Source organism: Bidens hawaiensis, unplaced genomic scaffold (assembly GCF_021521415.1).
Source record: "Bidens hawaiensis isolate Kalapana, Puna unplaced genomic scaffold, B.hawaiensis_p1.1 tig00039605_1, whole genome shotgun sequence".
In the NCBI taxonomy this organism is placed as follows: Eukaryota; Viridiplantae; Streptophyta; class Magnoliopsida; order Asterales; family Asteraceae; genus Bidens; species Bidens hawaiensis.
Genome location: NW_027496976.1, coordinates 41,631 through 64,478, shown reverse-complemented (window position 1 = coordinate 64,478; position 22,848 = coordinate 41,631). Strand labels below are relative to the sequence as shown.

The 22,848-nt window shown below is 34.7% G+C and overlaps 2 protein-coding genes and 1 pseudogene across 3 annotated transcripts; 2 read left to right on the top strand and 1 right to left on the bottom strand.

Annotated features, from left to right (window-relative positions):
* The first annotated feature begins 6,962 nt into the window (after nucleotides 1-6,962).
* LOC143591388 (eukaryotic translation initiation factor 3 subunit B-like) lies at nucleotides 6,963-8,603 on the top strand. Its single transcript, XM_077071608.1, has 5 exons — nucleotides 6,963-7,156; nucleotides 7,518-7,755; nucleotides 7,841-7,987; nucleotides 8,111-8,239; nucleotides 8,330-8,603. Exons 1-5 carry the CDS (start codon nucleotides 7,035-7,037, stop codon nucleotides 8,576-8,578), a joined length of 885 nt encoding a protein of 294 aa, XP_076927723.1. The 5' UTR covers nucleotides 6,963-7,034; the 3' UTR covers nucleotides 8,579-8,603.
* Nucleotides 8,604-14,725: 6,122 nt separating this feature from the next.
* Nucleotides 14,726-15,757, top strand: LOC143591387 (fructan 6-exohydrolase-like). The gene is made up of 3 exons (XM_077071607.1): nucleotides 14,726-15,010; nucleotides 15,170-15,260; nucleotides 15,339-15,757. Exons 1-3 carry the CDS (start codon nucleotides 14,754-14,756, stop codon nucleotides 15,519-15,521), a joined length of 531 nt encoding a protein of 176 aa, XP_076927722.1. The 5' UTR covers nucleotides 14,726-14,753; the 3' UTR covers nucleotides 15,522-15,757.
* A 1,985-nt stretch (nucleotides 15,758-17,742) lies between these two features.
* Nucleotides 17,743-21,402, bottom strand: LOC143591386 (beta-fructofuranosidase, insoluble isoenzyme CWINV3-like; annotated as a pseudogene). The gene is made up of 7 exons (XR_013145658.1): nucleotides 21,326-21,402; nucleotides 20,390-20,563; nucleotides 18,947-19,314; nucleotides 18,703-18,861; nucleotides 18,381-18,619; nucleotides 18,131-18,221; nucleotides 17,743-18,052 (listed from the first exon to the last, which is right to left on the bottom strand). The product of XR_013145658.1 is annotated as a beta-fructofuranosidase, insoluble isoenzyme CWINV3-like (transcript).
* Nucleotides 21,403-22,848: the final 1,446 nt, after the last annotated feature.

Here is a 22,848-nt window from a genome sequence, read left to right as displayed (position 1 = left end):
TGTAGTTAACTCACACAACCTCCCCTTGGTTGATTTATGTAGGTTATAATTACACATTCCGTTAACATATGACTTCTTTAACTAATTTGATATCCTAAGCAAAACCATTTTCGGATTACCAAGGTTTAGAGAAATACATCATAACTTATATCTCATCATTTCTAAGTACAATATAAGGATCCATGTTTCGATAATGTATCAAAGTATTTCTATTTTTCAAGAACATGAATCGATCATGAACGATTTCCAATGGGATTGACAATCACCAACTTTGAATTAGTGATTTAAGATGGTGAAACATTTCTCATCAAAAGATAATTGTAATATAACCATGTACTTTACTATACTAACCCACATGTTTTATATAATCATCAAGCAAAACAAAGCTTCTTCATAGATATTAGATGGTGGATGGAGTTTAGCTCATAATGAGCATTATTATGAACATTAGGGTGGATGATAATAACAAACCCATGATTAAACTAGAACAATCTAACCAAATGTGGATGAATCTTCCTTCTTAATGATGATGGTGGATGCATGATGATGATGATGATTGATGATGATGACCTCCAAGCCTTCAAACTCTTCATTAGATCTTCAATGTGAGTGTTAGTGTGTGTTTTTATAAGTGAAAACCGGATAGAACTCTCTTCAAGGCACACCAAATGAGTGCAACATGAGCCACTATTTATAGGCAATCTGAGTGAGAAGCACGGCCCCGTGCTTACGTAGGCACGCCCCCGTTCTTTTTAGTGACATGTGCTAATTCTTTTTGTCGTTTCTGAAAGGTAAGCACGGCCCCGTGCTTCCTGAGGCACGCCCCCGTGCTTTTTAGTGACATGTGCTAATTCTTTTTGTCGCTTCTGAAAGGTAAGCACGGCCCCGTGCTTCCAAAAGTACAGCCCCGTGTTTCCTGGAAGCACAGCCCCGTGTTTCCAAAAGCACAGCCCCATGTTTCCTGAAAGCACAGCCCCATGTTTCCTAAAGCACAGCCCCATGTTTCCTGAAGCACAGCCCCATGTTTTGCTGTTTTCTTTGGTTTTTCTTTGGCTTTTCATTCGTTTCTTCGTTTGAGGCTTGGATTCACCTGAAAATACATTTTAACATGATAAGTAGTTATTTTAACTGTATTATACGATAGAAGTTGCAGTTTTTAGAGATTATGTGATGCTAAAAAGATGTATAATTTTATATACATCAAATATCCTAAAGCAAGACTAATTTCTTCGATCTTGAACAATGTAAATTACTTGTACCTGTAGCATGTATAAAAATAGAGTTTGACAAAACGAATGTTGGTGAGAGTACATAAGTTTTAGTTGAGATATATATATATATATATATATATATATATTGATAAAAACCACAATTCTTATGTTAATGTTGAGCATTACAATTCCTATGAAAATGTAAACAACTAAATAGATGTGGACTCGTTCATATTGATACAAAATCAATGTACTTTGGTAAATGTATGTTCATACTAGATGAGAATAGATGAAGATGAGATACCAACCACCAAGCATAAAATAAACACTTAAGCAAATAGAGCATAGTCATAGATAGATCGTGTAATCATCACACATAAACATAAAATGAATTGTGTTTAAATAGATGCGGTCAAAAATATAAGTAATATAAATACGGTATACATGCTACCCTCAAAATGTGTAAGAGATAAAAGGGGGTATGTAAACTCACATGGATAAAGGAAAGAGGTAACGATAATATGGTAGCGGTTAAGGTGAACTAGTTGGTTCCACAAAAAGTCTTGACGAATTAACCTAATTATAAAAGATACAACTAAGATAAAAATCCTAACGAATCAAACGAACTAGACACAATAGAACGGGTTATAACGGATTTGGGAGCGTTAAAGCGTTAAATATATCTTGTAGTAACTTATAAGGTTGAATTGGAAACGTAAATAATTTTTATATTTTTACAAGTTTCTTTTGAAATAATAGAATAAAAGGCCCAGTATTATATATGCATCTATTGGTTCACTTTTTTGAAAGATTAGGTGATTAGTTTGTTAAACGAGTAAAAGTTATATTAAGCTTTTAAATTGAGAACATATAAATTTACTATATATAAACTTGTATATTTAAAAAATATACATGTATGTAAAAGTTAATTGATAACTTATTTTGAAAGTTTAATGGAGTTCGGTTTGATAAATGAGTGGAAATTTATTATTTATTTTTAAAAATAATTATTATTTAACAACAAAAAAAATAAAGAAATAAAAGAAAAAGTCGGGTCGGGGGGTTCGAACCGGCATCATGGCCGATTTCCAATAAAATAAAGAAGATTTATTACCATAATAAAATAAAGAAAGAAGAAAAAATGGGTAAGGGGGGTTCGAACCCGTGCCATGGCCGATTTCCAAGTACTAAAATATCACGCACCAGCCAATTGGATTTGTGCTTCAACTTGTTTAAAGAATAAAACCACGATCATATATACATATATTCAAATTGGTTCCCAAACTCTTTAGAACCCTAATTCAAAATTCCTAAAATGAGAGACGATTTCCCTCTATCAATAGAAATTGACAGAGGGCTTTGATTAAGTATGCAAATCTGACCAAGAGACACAACTCAATTACATGATAGGAGTATGAGTTGAAGGAGAACAAAAAACATTAGGGCTAACGGTTGAACATGGATTCAAATGAGACTTTGGGTGGATTCTAAGATATAATTGATATTGGGATTTGATACGTGATGCTATAAGGAGTGTGCGGTTCCTGTCAATTGAACTTTGGACTAGTATTTATATGGCAATGAGGTCGATTTCAGTCTACGCCAATAGTTTATTAAGATTGATTTGGTTTGATTGAATTAGCTGTCAAATATGCAATGTTTCCTTAAGGATTAACAACGTGGCGGTGAAGATACTAACAAACTGTCCTAGTCCCTTATTACACGGCTCGAATGATGGGTCAAATTCGAGGGGGGGCTATGATCGTTGATGACGAGACAAAGAGAAAGGAGGGGGAAAATGATTTAATAAATGATTTGTGATCAAAAGGTGCAAGAGCTAAAATTAAGGTGTTTAAATTGCATAATCGGTATTTTATATGCAAAGCATTATAAAGAAAACTTATAAAAATTCGTTGCTTTATTTATTAAGTGCGGGTCCAAAAATAACAGTTTTTTTAATGGGTCGGGTTTCAGGTTTAAAAATAACAAATGTTACAAGGTTAGTTCCAAACATCATATTTTTAGAAGTGATAGTTTGTCATATATCTGATGAATTAAATGAGACATTGTAGCTTCGTCTACAAAGACTCATAGGGCATAGTGCCACTTCACTCATGATTAAGTACCTGTGATTAGATTATACAACGCTATCTTTTCTCAGAAGAACCATCATCTAGATTCTATATCATAACTCTATCTCAGTTTTATTTTTATGGGTACTTTCTTGGTAAAGGGTATGTTTGGCAGGAAGCTTTTAGGAGCTTCAAGCTTCAAGCTTTTAAGAAAAAACTCTTACTCAATTAAAAGCTCTGTTTGGTTCAAGGAGCTTGAAGCTTTTAAGTCAGGAGAAAAAGCTTAAAGCTTAAAGCTCCTACTAGTAGCGTTTAGAAAGAGTTACAAGCTTTTCGTATATTAATTTACTTAAATAACCTTCCAAAATAAATACATTTACTATTATTATTTTTAGTTATGCCCATTTTAGTAATTTTATACGTTTTATTAAAAGTTTCAGCTACTCTGCCAAACATCTAAATATATCTAAAAAGCTACAGCTAAAAGCTACCAGCTACAGCTTCTAGCCACCAGTTTCCAGCTATCAGCTAACAGCTTCCAGCTAGAGCTACCAGCTAGTTTTGCCAAACATACCCAAAGTGTCACCAAAGACCTTATAAATGGAAATTAGTATACTGATGTATTTGAGAAAGTAACCCTAACGTCAAGGATAGCTAATCCTTTGACATCTTTTAGTGGTTCTCAAAAAGTATCCATTAATCGTTTATGCTTCGATTGGATTGTAAAGATTAACTCGTTATGATATGGTGCTCGAAATCCTTTACTCAAAAACTTTCACTTATTGATAATATACATGAGAATGTGACGACATAGGTTTTCTACATTGCAAAGGAATTTGTAAGACTCTTAACTATTGTAAATAAAATGCGAGAGTATTGGTACCATAATCAACCATATCTTTCTAATGTTGATTATTAGGAGTTACTTTTCACAACCGTTATTGTGAAGCATAAATAGTCATAGTAACAAGTGAAAGACTTTAAATAAATGGTTTATTCAGATGATGGTATATGTGATCAGATCATAGGTCTAGGTATTCATTTGTATCGGGGTAAACATACTAATTTGGCTATCTATAGCTTGACTTCTGTGTCAACTATTGAAGGTCTTTCTAGTATTCAATAGTATGATCATGATTAAATATGTTTGTAGAATAACAAATTATTGATATTGATATGATGAAAATTTATCTTTATGATTTTCATGTGAATGATCGAATGTAACCACTCGTAGCTGTTGGAAGTAATTTCAGACTCTAAGTCACAAGTCGATGAACTTGAGGGACCAATATTGACATGTAACAGTCCAGCTACCACTGCATCATAATATTGTCCGCTTTGGCTGGGACGTACCACTATCGCCTCACGGATTTGCTTTTGGTTGCCCAGGTGGTCACCCATCCTCATACTTCTCCCACCTGAGCACACTTAACTGTGGAATTATCCTCTCATCCACTACCATTAAGCGCCCAAAACGCGTTATGATGGAGAAGGTATCCACCTCCTTATAAAGAAGGCTTAGTTCTCTTTCCCAACCGATGTGGGATGTCACATGACAAGTACGTCATCGTGGTCATGTTTCCTAATTGTAATGTAATTATAATAGGTAATGTCTTGGTTAGCAAGTTAGGTTAGTCTATATAAACCAAGTTATGGTTAGACATTAGAGAGTGTGGTGTGAGGTGTAACAGAGTTAAGGGTTCATCCAGAGACACACACGAGAGGTAACCGAGTTAGGGTGAATCAAGAATTAAACCGAGTTAGGGTTTGATAGATATTGTAATCAGTTTTTTGAGTTAGATTTTCTTATTAATATAAACGAGAGTTATTCGTTTAGTTTATGTGTTGATTATCGATACGGGACTTGAATTGGTATCAGAGCCAAGTTCAAGAAATCGATAATCAAGTTAACTATGATTCGGCTGTGAGGCGGATCAACGGTATAGTGATCGAGGCGATCGGTGGCTTGTATAGGATTTATCAATCGGCGCATATCAGAATCAAGTTGGGTTTCCAAATCGGGGTCTGGTGCGGTGAACGAGGAGAGCAAGCAGGTTCCTTCAAGATTTAGGCCCGAAAGCAGTTTATGTCGAGAGATTGAGTTTGCGGTGGTGACTTTCGTTTCCCGTAGGTTTGATTTTTTGGTTTTATGGTTACGTAGGTGGTTACAAGAGATTGGTTTTGGCTTTGTGATTATAAAAGGCTTGTCACAAAAGTCAATAGGTTATATCATTAGGAGATTTGAGTATTGTAATTTTCGAGCTAATGAGAATTATAAAGAATTTCATTTTTTGTTTATCGATCCTGGTCACCAAACTTCAATAGCTCCACTATTGGTTGACAATAATGAACGCTCATCTAGAATTCAATGGTGTGCTTGAGTGACCAAATCATTGGTAAAGATTTCGTCCTTGAAACATGGTATATTCTAAAGTCTAGTTGGACGGCCAAACATGACTGTTACGACTCATCTTTCATAAGGGTTTATATAAAAGTTCAAGAAGAACTTATCAAAAGCTTGCTAGTTGAATTTCGGGACGAAATTCCCTTAACAAGGGGTGTTTAATTACTTCTAAGATTCATGCATACTCCACCTTATAGGCTTAGTGTGCTAATTGGAGTTGTGTGTGTTAAGACAGGACCTGCTTGCATTAGTGTTTTGGTGCCAAATGTTAATAAAGGAAATCTAAAGGGTCATATGCCGGAAATAAATGTGGAGTTGTTGATCGAGACTAGAGTATAAGCAGTTCGAAAAAGAAGATTGTTGGAGTGATCCATATGCCTGCAAATAAACAGAAACTGATTGGAAAGGCTGGTTTTCTCATAGACAATTTATCTCTTGCTTATTATAATATATGTGAGTGAGCGCGTTGGTTGGAAGAGGTAAGTTGTCATTTCTGTATCCTGGAACGTTGCATTTAATCTGTTTTTGGTTGAAGTAAGGAGCATTATACAAATGTCGAATGGTTTTGTGTTGTATGTTTGATTTTGTTGCTACTACATTTGACTATTGAGGTGATTATATTTTGTTGAAATCATTTGTTGTGTTGGATATTGCGACCTTTTACTTATACACGTATTTTGCATGTTTAATTTTATGAGGTAAAACTCAAAATGGTTATGGAAACAAAGACAGCAGGGCTTTGAAGAGAACCCGATGGTAGGAAGAGGTAACTAGGTAAGTAATACTTTATGTGTCCTGAGGCATTGCGTTCAATCTGTTTTTATTGATGAAGCATGGAGGATTAGTTATACGGACATAAAATGTTGTTTTTTTTTTTGTAAATTAAAGTTTTTTAAGATATGATGACACGGTATTAGTGAACTATTCTGTTAAGAAATAAAATAGCATTGATAGCTCTATTATCTATCTTAGGGGGTGTTTGGTAGAGGGAATTGAGGGGTGAGAAATGGAATTGGAAAGAATTATCTTGTTTGTTTATGAAAGAAAGAGGTGAGAAATGGAAATAAACCATTTCCATTTCTCTGATTTTGTTTCTTTAAAAAAAGCGGAGAATTGATTTCCTCCTTTTCATTTCTCCCATTTTCCTCCTTTTCATTTCTCCCATTTTCCTCCTTCAGCAAGGATAGCACCGCAACCCAATTGCCTCCTGTTAATCGTTATCTCGACAGTCACTCACCAATCGGTTGCAACATTCACCTATTCCTTCAATAACCTTTTCGCTAAATCAATCAGATAAAACAACGGCCGACTATAACCTTTCTTCGATCTACGGTACCTGTCGAAATCATGGCGGAAGTAATGTCAATGGAAGCTATAAGAGCTGAAGCCGCTCGTTTGAACATCGATTTATCTGCAGTCGATTGGAACTCCATCCGCCTCCGGCCCGGTGAAGACTGCGGCATCATTAGGTAGTTATAAATTAACCAACCGTTGATACATACACTGATTTATGTACGTATTGTGTTGAAATTGTAATAATTGATGATGACGGCCGTTAAAACCCTAATAGTTTGCCGCTAATTGATTTGTTGGTGTTTTTAGAGGTTATTAGCTGCAAATCCTAATTTAAGTGGTTACATGTATGCATATGGAGTATTTAATTGCTTAATGATGATTTATTTTGTGTGTTTTTGTTTTGAATTTGAGTATTCGTTGTAAGCATGCTTGATGCTTGTGTACACAAGTGATTATTAGTATGATGAGTTTTGAATATCAGTGTTTTGTTTTGGTTATTAATTTGTATCTTTATTGTGTGTTTGAATATTTTAGTGATGATGAGGATCTAAATGAGGGGGATCAATTGGAGTTTGATGCTGGATTTGGGAGTATTATTGTTGTGGATAATTTGCCAGTTGTGCCTAGAGAAAAGTATGATAAGCTTGAAGGTGTGGTTCCTAAAATCTACAGCCAAATTGGAGTTATTAAGGAAAATGGGCTTTGGATGCCTTTTGATGAAGACACCGGTAAAACCCTAGGTTATTGCTTCATTGAGTACAATACTCCACAGGTATTGACAATAAAAAATCTAGTTATATTTTTATCAAGTTTTAAATAAATCTCTTTCATTGCTTTGTGGCTGTATCTTCTTGTAGGAAGCTGAACTTGCTAAGGAAAAGACGAATGGATACAGACTAGACAGAGCACACATTTTTGCTGTCAACATGATTGATGAAATCGACAAATTTATGAATGTCCCAGACGAGTGGGCTCCTCCGGAGATTAAGCCTTATACACCAGGGGTTGGTTTTTGGGTGAAGCGTGAAACTTGATTTTTGTTTATGGCCTTTTTTGGCTATTATAAAATGTTAGTAAGATAGCTTGCAACTTAATAATGATGATAATGTCGTTGTGTATTAATGCAGGAGAATCTGCAACGCTGGCTTACTGATGAGAAAGGTAGAGATCAGTTTGTTATCCGTGCTGGATCAGATACGGAGGTTCTGTGGAATGATGCAAGACAAGTGAAGGCTGATCCTGTTTACAAACGCCCGGTAAATAAAAATACTTTGTCTTGGTATCTTAATTAACTTATTTTACTCTGTGAAAGGATTCTGATTATGTTGAATTGTATTCGTCTGCAGTTCTGGACTGAAAGTTTTGTGCAGTGGTCTCCGTTAGGGACCTACTTAGCCACGGTTCACCGCCAAGGTGCTGCTGTTTGGGGCGGTGCTACTACATTTAACCGTCTGATGCGATATGCTCATCCGCAGGTTAAACTCATTGATTTCTCTCCTGGTGAGAAATATCTGGTTACATATAGCAGCCATGAACCAAGCAACCCTCGCGATACTCATGTAAGAAAGTTTTCTGCTTTATATAGTTTTGTATGATTTTATATTTGGTGGAAGTTTCAACCAGTTTATTTGTAAATGGGTTGTATATGTATATATATAATCACTGCTATTTGGTGGAAGTTTCAACCAGTTTATTTGTAAATGGGTTGTATATGTATGATTTTATACTTGTGCTAATGATAAGTTGATATAATTCTCTGTTTATTTTCTATGTACCAAACAAGAGAAATGATTCTCAGCTATATTTCTCTACTGAAATCTCTGTACTACCAAACAGAACAGTCAATTCTCATTCTCCAGACCAATTCCCTTTCTCTGCAATTCCATTTCTCTATTCCATTTCTCTACAATTCCATTCTCTGTACCAAACACCCCCTTAATGTTAATATTAATCTTAAATCTTAAATATATATAAACGAAACATTTAAAAGCTCTCTGGTTGCTCCCTATATTTTCTCAAGTCACCAAATTGTATTATTTGTAAATGGAAGCTTCTCATGCGTTTGACCCGAATTCTCAGGTATGGGTCTTACCAAATCCATATATTCCTTAAACGGGCTATAACATCACATTAAATTAAAAATTAATCTCACCAAATATTTGATATGAAAATCCTATAAAATATATACTAAAAATTAATATCTGAATTCTTTAAAAAAGATATATATTATTTATAATTAACAAACAATTTTATAAGCGGGTCATGGATCTCACCAAACCCAAATAGTTTTTAAACCAGGATATAACATCATACAAATGAATCAATGGGTTCCGTCAAGCTAGCTATATGCTATGTATGATCAACAATTTCTACATAAGGCGGTAAGATGATATCTCGAGCAGTTACATATCCAAGGCCCCTGACATAGATAGACGCCTCACAAGTTCCATAGAGATTACTTCTCAATACGATTTCTTTCAAATTCAATAAAATTTCATGTACTGATTCTTGAATACCCATTATGGTAGAATATTCGTGTGAGATTTTCTCATTTTGCGCGTGTGATACATGTTCCTTCGATTTCTCCAAGCAAAGCTCTTCACATCGCAATGCCTATTGTGTCTGCTTGACCTTTCATAAGTGGAGACAGAATAAAACGCCCATATAAAATACGCTTACTGTCTGCTGCTGATTCAACACTTCCACCCCAACTGAAAAAGATAATTACTATGTAACATTACACATCAAGTAAGGATTAGTTTAAGTATTTCTTTCACATTCTTATTTCCGATATTGAGTGTAGTGAAATCTTGCATAAGAGGAACAAATCCAGCGGAGACGCAGTGGGGCCTATAGCTCAGAGGATTAGAGCGCGTGGCAACGAACCACGGTGTCGGGTGTTCGAATCCCTCCTGGCCCACAACCAGCCCAAAAGGGAAGGGCCTTTCCCTCTGGGGTAGGAAACTCATGATCGGGATAGCGGGCTACGGAACTTGGGTGTGGGTCTTTTGTCGAAATGGAATGGACTTTTTATTTATTATTTATCGTAAATGAGTTAAGCATTACACATAGTATGCGTATGCCCGTCCCCCATCAGCGTATTTTTTGTTTTATGCGCCCGTAACTCTTTCTCAGCCAAGATGGGGTAGAAGAGCAGAGCAAGTACAAGTATTAGTAGCATAACAAAAACGTGCTCCTCGTCATTAATATGTTTGCTCGCAGCAATTGTGGCCTCTCGGTAGAATCGATGACTACATCTTTCATGCACTGCTAGTACTAGTACATCTAAGAATTCTTAATTGGATAGTTGTAAATAGCCTCAGGGCTTTTCATCATCAAATACTAAGTATATTATTAACTTATATACAATAAATAAAATTAAATTCCAAAAAATATATAAATATTATAAACGAATAATGTAAAACAACCCCCGTAATACTGGGGATCGGATAAAAGCTAGTATGTTTATATATATATTTTAGGATTTAGTGAAAATCAAATTAAGTGATTCTCTCAGTTCATGACAAACCAAGCCAATTTCGAGTGAATTTTATTATTGAGATATAGGTTTTTAATACTCCAAACTTTCACTCATTAGACGATAACACTCCCAACTAACGATTTGTCTCCTACCACTCCCAACTTATAACTTATTTTCTTGTATCACTTCACTCCCGAACTTAACAGACACTATAAACGAAACCTTTAAAAGCTCTCTGGTTGCTCCCTACATTCTCTTAAGCCACCAGATTGCATTATTTGTATGTAAATGGAGGCTTCTCATGCATTTAACCCGAATTCACGGCTATGTGTCTTACCAAACCTAGATATTCCTTAAACGGTTAATAACATTTCATTAAATTAATATCACCAAATATTTGATATGAAAATCCTATAAATAGGGATATACTAAAAATTAATATATGATTTAGTTAAAAAGGATATATATTATTTTTAATAAAAAAACAATTTTATAAGTTGGTCATGGGTCTTATCAAACCCAAATAGCTTTTAAACCGGGTTATAACATCTCATTTATATGTGAAACCCTTTCATCATCAAATACTAACATGTAACTTATTTTCTTATATCACTCCCGAACTTAACGGACCCTAACTCCGTTAGTTTTCTTTGTTGATGTGGCATGTTTTTGCTGATGTGACATGCTATGTGAATATTATCTTATTTAAAAAAAACCTAACAACACACACACACGCACGCGCACACACACCACAGTCTACACCATAACACCACCACCACGTATCTCCACTGTATCTGCCCTCTATCGCCACCTTCACCACCACTGCCAGTCTCATTACCTTCAACACCATCAGCCTCCACCGCCTACATCACTGTTGGTCAAAATCCCAAACTCAAATGAGGTAGTTGTTGGTCAAAATCCCAAACTCAAATGTGGTTGTCGCCGCCTCCGCCTTTTTCTGACGAGTTCCATCATTAAAAATAGAGCAGCAATTCGAGGTAATCCTTTGCTCGCCGGAAAATCGAGTTGCAGGTTTCCGGCGAGCACAATATACATCATTTCGCCGCCCACCGCCACAACAACCACAACCCCCACCCTCCGCCACCACTAGTGTCTCAGCCAACCACCTTCCGGAATCATCTGCTCGCCGTAAAAACTAGTTGCATGTTTTTGGCGAGCACCATCTTCATCATCTCTCCACCAGTGCACAATCTTCATGATCTCTATCGTCTTTCTACACTTCTGCACCATCTCCATTGTCAGAAAGACAAGATAACAAGAAAAATCAAATTTGCCGGAAATACGAGGTCAGCGGAAATGGAGGTTGTTGAGGTTTTATGTTGAAGAAAGGGGATGATGTGGGACCCCAAACCTATTTTTTATTAATAAAAATTTCAATACATCAAGAAAACTAACGGAGTTAGGTTCGTTAAGTTCAGGAGTGTCAGAAACAAATATGGTGAAATTTGAGAGTGGCGGGAGACAAATCATTAGTTAGGAGTGTTATCTTCAAATAAGTGAAAATTGAAAGTATTAAAAATCAATATCCTTTTATTATTTGAACAATTAAAATTGGCTTAGAGACAGAGAACATATTTCTCCACGAGTTAATATACTTTGATGTTTAGAAAAATAAGTTACTAAAGTGAAATTCATTTTTTTCATGTATTCTTACAAGCTACAACTGTTAACTGTGCTTAACATTTTTTTTTTCATTTAAAAAAAAATATTTTTTACAACTAATCACATATTAAATCTTGAAAAGCCTTCCACACTTATGGTGTGTTATAAATCGCCGTCTATGCCATTTATAAATCTTGTTCATAAATTTCGGTATTCTTATAATTGTGCACACCTACAAATCCTTTTATTAGCTTTATATAATGATCAACTTACCAATGAAACAACAACGACCATTAATAATGTTCCTGTCATGCTCCTATAACCGGAGGCTTCCCGCTCTCAACTTGATAATGATGAGCTTTTGTATTTTGTAATATGTTATGTAAAATTATGTTAACAAATAAATAGTTTTATATGACTGTCAAACTATTGATGGGGCGACGATACCATTCATAGTGTCAAGATGTGTTTCAAATGATTGATGTCCAGTTTGAAGATCTCATACATTTATCACTTCATGTAACTGTATACATATTTGATAATGATGAGTTTTTGTTAATATGTAACTCTATACTTAATGGTGTGTTTTCTAGATGGTCATAAAATCATATTCAAGTTGATAGTTATAGGATAACCAAATGCTTATGCTTCTTCAAAGAAACAAGGGAATCGTGTAACACCCACCTTATCAAAACATATTTAGAGTAAAGATGTAATATCAAACCTTGTCAAAAATGAAATAATTTCAAATATTCTCCAAGTTTCTAACATAGCGTATAACTTTAAATTTCAATATACAATTACAATTAGGAAAATATTTAATGTTAACTAAGTCAAAAAACTAGATAACTACAAATTCTTTCCGAGTTTCAACATTGCGTATACGGTATAACAACATTGCGTATAACATATTTAGAAAGTTGTTTAACATCAATTCATGTTAAAAACAAAATGGTTTCAAATATTCTCCGAGTTTCAACATAGTTGTATTTCAAGTTTTTTATTTATTTATTTATTTTTATTACACAAAAAACAATGATTAGTTATATTACATGAATGTACACAAAAGTTAACACAACACCTTATTCACTTTTATTTTGTTTTTGTTTTTTTCCTTTTAAACCAAGCAACATGACAACGTAATTGTATAAAACTTTTAATTAATAGTATGCAAATTTTTGTAATATTTGAATACATTTAAATCAATAGCGAATCATTTCGTTTCTCCAGTCCGACTAGTGAGACATGTTTGATCTGATTATTAAAACATTGATAAGCAAACTAAAATTAATTTGATATCAAAAAATCAACCAGCTGTTACTTAAATGTAGCATACACTTCACTAACGGTAAGTGGGTTCAATAAGGAGAAAAAAATGGCCATAAATATATATGGTTATCATTATATTTTTGGAAAAGCCCCAAACTATCTTCCATCAAGTTATCGTGGAGTGTGTGACTTGTTCATCTTACTGCATAGCATCTTACTGTATATAGCATAGTACAGTGACTTCATTTACTAACTAACCCTAACACTACTTATATCAATGCGTGAAGATCCACACTTGAATTACAATTAACCCTTACATTACCCGACTTGTATCAATTCGTGAAGAAGATATTTGCTCTGCACGACATCTGTTTCTCATGATCGGTATGGATATTGTCAATTTTACACATAATTTGTCTGCACCTGACCTAAATGCTTTCCGTACGATGATCTTGTCAATTTGGTGTTAAATTTTAGTGTTTTAAGCTGAAATGCAACTTAGTTTTTAATAAATAACCATGCTGTTGTTGTATATGTGTATGTGTATGTGTATGCTGGTTTAGTTGTGTTAAAACTCAAATGTTAGTGTTAATTATTAATAACATTACCCCCGCATTTGTTTGGTAGTGATGATGAGGACAAGTGCCATTGTCCATTGGGTCGTTGAACATGGTGAAACCCAACAACGCTGCTGCTACTGTTACGTCGGAATCACTGGTGGATCAGACTCATCGGACGGCTTTTCACTTTCAGACTCCGAAGAATTGGATGAATGGTACTGTCACTCTCTTCCTAATTTTGATTTTTAATTGTTTCCTTCCTTCCTAAACATGCCAATGCTTTCGTATGTATGTATGTATGCACCTGCTGGTCCTCACTGATTGATTGATGGATGATTTTGATTCAGTGGCCACAGATCCTAACGGTACGTAACTCTGCTCTCAATCCTTTCCTTTGTTTACTGAAATCATTCTACTTGTCCTCTTTTCACCTTTTTTAAAACACACACGCGTACAGTATGATCAGCTGAATCTTTTGTTTCTTTTTCAGGACCGATGTACTTCAATGGATTTTACCACTTGTTTTACCAGCACAACCCGACTGCCCCTGTCTTTTATCCTGAGATGTATTGGGGGCATTCCGTGTTGAGCGACCTGGTCAACTGGACCCCGCTTAACCTCACATTTGCCCCAAATCAAGTCTTTGATATCAATGGTTGTTGGTCAGGCTCCGCCACCATTCTCCCCGGAAACAAGCCTGCTATGCTTAACACGGGAATAGACTCCAAATTCCGCCAGGTCTAGAACCTCGCTGTTCCGAAAAATCTGTCAGATCCATATCTAAGAGAGTGGGCCAAGTAAAAATCTGTTTTACTCATATATCTGAAAGATGGATCAATGTTTGTTATTTTACAGGCTGACGTGATGATATCGTTCAAGCTTACGAATTTGCTAGAGGCTGAAAACCTGGGCCCGACTGAGATTGACCCACAGCATATTTGCAGTAAAATGGATGCATCGAAGAACGGGAAATTTGGGGCATTTGGACTGCTCGTTTTGCCGTCCCGTGACCTTACTGAACGAACTGCTGTATTTTTTCGGGTTTTCCAGTATAATGGGCGACACATCGTTCTTATGTGCAGCGACCAGAGCCGGTCAGTTTTCTTTAACACATTATGACCTTGAAGTCCCACTGGTTTTGGTGGGTCCTAGAGTTTTTCCTAACAGAATCTTATGGCTATGATAAAAGATCAGCTCCACTATATAATTTAAATGCTAATCAGTTAACGTGTCAAGTGTCTTACATATTTCAGGTCCTCTACGAGGAACAGGAGAGATAAAACGACATATGGTGCACTTGTAGATATAGATCCTGTAAAAGATGAATTTTCACTTAGAACATTGGTCAGTAACGGGTAATCCTTTTTCTAGCTTTTATTTTTGTATTTAAGTGCTAATCTACTTCTGTTTGGATATATACAGATCGATCACTCAGTCGTTGAAAGCTTTGGAGGTGGAGGAAAGGCCTGCATCACCGCTCGGGTTTACCCGACACTTGCCATCGCAGAAGAAGCCCGGGTGTTTGCGTTTAATAATGGGACGGAGAGTGTGGTGATCTCTGAGCTCAGAGCCTGGAGTGTGAAAAAGGCCAGGATCAACATTTAATGAAATATTTGGTGTACAGGTAAATCGTATTTAAACCAATATGCGTGATTTGATTACTTAATCCTGTGTGGATTTTAAGGAGGAGGATGAGTTTGGGGATTTGGTTCTCTGTAATATTTGTTCGATGTACCCTTCGTTGCATACAATGATTAGGTTCCAATATCAATTAAAGTTATTTTTAAGCATTCTGAGAATGCATTTTGGGATTTTGTTGACAGCTCTGTTGTTTGAGTATCTTTTTTCTTCAATTTTCATATCTAATTAAGATGAATATGTGGCATTGCTGGCTTGTTCTTTGTGCTGTGTCAATTTTAAGGTTCTTTATAGCGGGCCACTTCTGTTTACGCGTGTCGCCAGTATTTTGAAACAACTGTCTTTCATTATTATGTTAGGGTTTGTGTTTTCCCTAATTTTATCGGAATCGGAAACCTATGCAGAGGATATAAATAATTTGATGAAATCTTAGTTGCTTTGATCATAATAATTGAGTTAAAAATATTGTTTCTTTTCAGCTGTTACCATTCAATTGCTAGTGTGTATTATTATTTGATTGTATTCATGAATTTTGGGTGGCATGTGAGGTTTGGTGTTTAAGTAAATGCTTTGACTTGGACCTAATATTTCTAAGTGTTTAAATATAGTTATTACATCAATTGGACATTGTATAATCATGTATAACAGTATAACACAAATAGTCAAATATTAAGGAAAAAGAAAGTCAAAATCGAGTAAAAAGTCAAAATTAACCAGATACTTTTTCACAAGTCACAACCATGTTATCCAAAATACCCAGATTCCCTTATATCATAACTCTTCTTGTGCTCCCTATTGAATAACTAGTTCAGCCCCTTTCATCTTCCCAAGTAAAGACTATCAAATACAAGAAAAAATAAATGTTATAACATTTAAGGTTAACCAATTTGAATATTACTAATAGTTATATATGTATATATAATAGGCTACAACACCATTACACCCCTAAAACAAAAACTCACTCTTTGTTGACTGGGCGCTGGCGCCAATCGCCCCATTTTGTAGTCCCTCCACTACACATAGCTTAACCTTCACCCCTGGTATTAGAAGTAACAAGTATTTGCCCGTTATGTGAAGGCACACTCGAATCGGCAGAACATATTCTAATTTCTTGTTACACGGCTTCGGTTGTTTGGCAATTTATTAGTACTTGGTGGCGAATTCCACCAATATATGCTTTTGAGGTACGAGACCTTCTCAAAGAACACGAGAAAGTTGACAAAGGAAAAAAGAAGGTATTACAAGCAATTATTTTTACGTGTTGGTGTTTATGAAAAGTGAGAGATGATTCATTGTTCATTATTTTTACGTGTTGGTGGTTATGTGTACCCGGTGGGTCATTAAGCCTCCCCTTAATAAAAGAATAAAACTATTAATAATATTCAAATTGGTTAACCTTAAATAAACATTTATTTTTTCTTGTATTTGATAGTCTTTACTTGGGAAGATTAAAGGGGCTGAACTGGTTATTCAATAGGGCGCGCAAGAAGAGTTATGATATAAGGGGCAATCTGGGTATTTTAGATAACATGGTTGTGACTTGTGAAAAAAAAAACTGGTTAATTTTGACTTTTTACTCAATTTTGACTTTCTTTTTCCTTAATATTTGACTATTTGTGTTATACTGTTATACATGATTATACAATGTCCAACTTATGTAATAACTATATTAAGCACTTAGAAATATTAGGTCCAAGTCAAGCATTTACTTAAACACCAAACCTCACATGCCACCCAAAATTCATTAAAACAATCAAACAATAATACACACTAGCAATTGAATAGTAACAGCTGGAAACAGACAATATTTTCAACTCAATTATTATGATCAAAGCAACTAAGATTTCATCAAATTACTTCTACCCTCTGCATAGGTTTCCGATTCCGATAAATCTAGGGAAAACACAAACCCTAACATAATAATGAAAGACAGTTGTTTCAAAATACCGGCGACACGTGTAAACAGAAGAGGGCCACATAAACAAACCCGTTATAAAGAACCTTAAAATTGACAGCACAAAGAACAAGCCAGCAATGCCACAAATTCATCTTAATTAGGATATGAAAACTGAAGAAAAAAAAATACTCAAACAACAGAGCTGTCAACAAAATGCATTCCTAGAATGCTTAAAAATAACTTTAATTGATAACCTAATCACTGCATGCAACGAAGGGTACATCGAACAAATGTTACAGAGAACCAAATCCCCAAACTCATCATCCTCCTTAAAATCCACACAGGATTAAGTAATCAAACCACGTATTAAGCAAGTCAATTGGTTTAAATACGATTTACCTGTACACCAAATACTTCATTAAATGTTGATCCTGGCCTTTTTCACACTCCAGGCTCTGAGCTCAGATATCACCACACTCTCTGTCCCATTATTAAACGCGAATAACCTGGCTTCTTCTGCGATGGCAAGTGTCGGGTAAACCCGAGCGGTAATGCAGGCCTTTCCTCCTCCTCCAAAGCTTTCGACGACTGAACCATCGATCTGTATATATCCAAACAGAAGTAGATTAGCACTTAAATACAAAAATAAAAGCTAGAAAAAGGATTACCCGTTACTGACCAATGTTCTAAGTGCAATTTCATCTTTTACGGGATCTATATCTACAAGTGCACCATATGTCGTTTTATCTATCCCGTTCCTCGTAGAGGACCTGAAATATGTAAGACACTTGACACGTTAACTGATTAGCATTTAAATTATATAGTGGAGCTGATCTTTTATCATAGCCATAAGATTCTGTTAGGAAAAACTCTAGGACCCACCAAAACCAGTGGGACTTCAAGGTCATAATGTGTTAAAGAAAACTGACCGGCTCTGGTCGCTGCACATAAGAACGATGTGTCGCCCATTATACTGGAAAACCCGAAAAAATACAGCAGTTCGTTCAGTAAGGTCACGGGACGGCAAAACGAGCAGTCCAAATGCCCCAAATTTCCCGTTCTTCGATGCATCCATTTTACTGCAAATATGCTGCGGGTCAATCTCAGTCGGGCCCAGGTTTTCAGCCTCTAGCAAATTCGTAAGCTTGAACGATATCATCACGTCAGCCTGTATAATAACAAACAATGTTCCATCTTTCAGAAATATGAGTAAAACAGATGCTTGGACCACTAAAAGTTAATGGTTTTTACCTGGGAAGCAGTAATGCCAGATATCTCATGCATTGATCCATCTTTCAGATATTCATTATGAACACTAGCTTCCTTCTCATGCAATGCTTCAATTTCTTCAATAGGCCATTGCACGAGCTGCTTCCGGTTTTTACCAAGCCAAACAGTCCTTGGAAATGCCTGCATGTTATTAGGATATTATAAATATGTGTGATTAGGAAAACAGATTAAAAAGAAAAAAGAATGAAAACTAATTGGTGATTACATGAAGTCCGGACCACCCTTTAGCAATGCCATCTTCTATCGAATCCGACTCGTTGACCCAAGCCATCAAGATCCTTCTGTGTTTGATCGGGTCGAAGAAGGATTTGGAAGCATAGTACTTCTTCCCATAATCAAGCCTCAGAGTGTTACGCGTCAGTTCATCACTTGGAACATACTTCTCCTTCTTGGGGTTGTAACTCCCGATTAGGTAATAATCCGTTTGACCGTAAATTAATCCAATCTTCAGAACGTGCTTAATTCTGGCATTCGTCATGTAATTCTCTTTAGCCGAAGCTGTTCACCAGGACTGGGAAAAAGTCCAGGCACTCCCACATGCCGGTGCCAGCAACTTGATAAACTTGTACGTGACTTAAAAAAAATTGAATAAACTTGACAATGGGTTTATAAAGCCAAATCAAAATGCAATATTGGTTTCATAACATCAATAACTGAACTCTAAATATTTTTGTTTTTGTTTAAAAATAACACCTCTCGTTCTCAAATATAAATATCCCTTCAATGCGGAAAAATGTAAAAAGTAGCTAGATAAAAAAAGAGCAAAGGCTAACAAAGGGCCGTGCATACACAAGGTTTTTTTTCCTCAAAACTATCTTCAAGCATTTGTATTGTGGTTTTCTGATATATATAACTGATGAGAGGAGGCCCAAATTCTATCTCGCACAATGCCTAAATTTTTTTTATCATTCTCGGATACGGCCGTGATTTAGAGGATTTATATATAGTATTGCAATTTCTTATAAAGGATATCTGTATACTAAAAAGTGGTGTTACTCCGATATAAAGAAAAACCAAAAAAAGATTATCAAAATGTTAACAAATTATAAGACAAACAAATTAATAAACAAAACCTAAAATAAAACAAAACGGTTATATCTTTTCTTTTTTTTACTAAGTTAAAAAAGATGCCATTTCGTAAAAAAATATAAAGAAATTAGAACTAGTTGTAAAAGTTTGATTAGTAAATACTAAAATCATGTTTGACTTTCTCTTGGTGGTTTCGTAGACTACCGTTTTTATTACTCTGGCCCAAATTGTAATAATATACTGGGCTGGGCCATCGCTTACATATTTAAAAGGCCCAACTTCTCCTGGGTTGTAATTAGGCCCACTCCCAAGTCCCGACATCACCTTCTTTTTTCATCACAATTCACAAATATACTCTAGCGATAATAAATTATGAGGGTCAGAACAAAGGAAGGCCAGTATCTGAAGAAATTTGCCCCGTTCTGACCCCTAACTGATAGCAGGTGGTGAGAGTTACGTACCGTTAGGATCTGTGCCCATTGAATCATAATCATCCATCAATCAAACGATCAATCAACGTGCAAGTTCATCATCACATATCAATGAAACCATTGGCATGTTTAGAGCGGCGCGTAAGAAGGAAACAAAAACTGAGTTAGGAAGAAACAGTAGTACTTACCATTTATCCAATTGCTGCGCGGCTGAAAGTGAAAAGCCGTCCGATGAGTCTGATCCACCTGTGATTCCGACGTAATAGCAATAGTAGCAGCAGCGTTGTTGGGTTTCACCACGTTCAACGACCCACTCGTCAGCAGAAATAGCAGAAAGACAATTGCACTTGTCCTCATCATCTCTAGCAAACAAATTCAGGGTAATGTTATTAATTAACAATCACATCTAAGTTTTAAGTTTTAACACAAACTAAAGCAGCATACACAACAACAGCAGTAGGAGCTAGCAGTATTATTTAAAAAAAACTAAGTAGCATTTCAGCTTAAAACACTAAAATTTAACACCAAGTTGACAAGATCATCGATTAGGTCAGGTGAAGACCAATTATGAGTAAAATTGACGATATCCATACTGATCATGAGAAACAGATGTCGTGCAGAGCAAATATCTTCTTTACGAATTGATAGAAATTGTGTAAGGGTTAATTGTAATTCAAGTGTGGATCTTCACGCATTAATATAAGTGGTTTTAGGGTTAGTTATGTAAATATTTGAAACCATTTCGTTTTTAACATGAATTGACGTAAACAACTTTCTAAATATGTTATATGCAATGTTGAAACTCGGATAATATTTGAAGTTTTCTTGTTTTTTTCACATAGTTAACATTTAATATTATAACTATCCAGTTGAATATAATTTTATGACCATTTAGAAAACGCGCCATCAAGTATAGAGTTACATATTAACATATTATAAAAACTCATCATTATCAAATATACAGTTACATGAAGTGATAAAAGTAAGAGACCTTCAAATTAGACATCAACCATTTGAGATACAGCTTGACACTATAAATGGTACCGTCACCCCATCAATAGCTTGACAGTCATATAAAGCTATTTATTTGTTAACATAATTTTACATAACATATTACAAAATACAAAAGCTCATCATTATCAAGTCGAGAGCGAGAAGCCTTTGGTTGGAGGAGCATGATAGGAACATTATTAATGGTCATTGTTGTTTCATTGGTAAGTCGATCATCATATAAAGCTAATAAAATGATTTATAGGTGTGCACAATTATAAGAAAACCGAAATTTATGAACAAGATTTATAAATGACATAGACGGCGATTTATAACACACCATAAGTGTGAAAGGCTATTTAAGATTTAATATTGGATTTTAGTTGTAAAATATATTTTAAAAAATGAAAAAAAAAATGTTTAGCATGGTTAACAGTTATAACTTGTATAAACACATGAAAAAAAGTCAATTTCATTTTAGTAACTTATTTTTTTGAACAGTGAATTATATTAACTTCTGGATAAATACGTTTTCTCTTTAATCCAATTTTGGTTCACTCGAAATTGGCTTGGTTTGTAATGAACCGAGAGAATTAATTTACTTAAACGTTTCATTTTTACTAAATCTCTCTTTCTCTCACACTCTCTCTCTCTCTCTCTATATATATATATATATATATATGAGTTATTATAAAAGTATATAGTTTCCTAAAAAACCTAAGAATGAATATAGGCCTTTAGATTTAGCATCCAAGGGTTGAGATTAGAAGTTAAAAAAATCTAGTTTATTAACTTTTGCATTCCGTCATTTAATCTTAGGGGTAAATTGGTCCACTGTTTTTTATTTAAAAACAAGAAACTCCTTTTTAATAGGATTTTTTTTAATCACCATGAATAACAAATTTTAAAACACAGTATTTGAAAGTTAAGAACTAAAGTACTATACATAAATTGAAACGCACTTATCATAACTATAAACTTGAACAATGATTCATATGAACTAAGACTACTCCAATTGGTGATTTTTGCCTAAGAGATCGGACCAAAAAAAAAAATTAAAAAAGCCATGACTAGTTCACGACCACGATCAAGATTGCAAACAAAGTTTGGAGATAGTGGAATCTAAGTGTCACACTTGGGTTGGTAGCTTTTTATTTTATTTTTTGATTTTTCTCTTAACATAATTCATTTTAATTATAATTTGATTTTTCTTAAATAACTTATAATATTTAAAATTTTAAAAAAATTTAAAAACACAATCTTGTTTAGTTTTTTTTTTTTGAACATTCCGGTATAAATTTTATAAAAAACGAAGTTCGTTTCAAAATTTGCATTTTTAATACAAATTAAATATTAACATTATCTTCGTCACCACATGTCACGATTTTATATTTAAAAAAAATATAATTACTTAATTATATTTATATAGTTTATCAAAACTAATTATAAATTGAATTTATTTAATAAAAAAAGGATGAGATTAGGTTGTTAATAAGAGTAAAAGATTGGAGTGAGTTAAATTTTGTAGATTGAAGAGAGAGAAATTAATTTTATAATGTGGGATTGAGATTGTAAGATTGTTAATGGGAGTAGTCTAACACTCTATAACATGATTTAATAAACTATAACATCATTCAATAGCCATAAACATTTTAAC

What these genes read in the sequence shown, in the direction of transcription:
- LOC143591388 (XM_077071608.1), top strand. Translation starts at nt 7,035, where the DNA reads ATGGCGGAAGTAATGTCAATGGAAGCTATAAGAGCTGAAGCCGCTCGT. An exon ending in TTGAGTACAATACTCCACAG is followed by an intron (nt 7,756 to 7,840) that starts GTATTGACAATA and finishes ATCTTCTTGTAG; the next exon opens with GAAGCTGAACTTGCTAAGGA. An exon ending in TTAAGCCTTATACACCAGGG is followed by an intron (nt 7,988 to 8,110) that starts GTTGGTTTTTGG and finishes GTATTAATGCAG; the next exon opens with GAGAATCTGCAACGCTGGCT.
- LOC143591387 (XM_077071607.1), top strand. Translation starts at nt 14,754, where the DNA reads ATGTTTGTTATTTTACAGGCTGACGTGATGATATCGTTCAAGCTTACG. An exon ending in ATGTGCAGCGACCAGAGCCG is followed by an intron (nt 15,011 to 15,169) that starts GTCAGTTTTCTT and finishes TACATATTTCAG; the next exon opens with GTCCTCTACGAGGAACAGGA. An exon ending in AATTTTCACTTAGAACATTG is followed by an intron (nt 15,261 to 15,338) that starts GTCAGTAACGGG and finishes GGATATATACAG; the next exon opens with ATCGATCACTCAGTCGTTGA.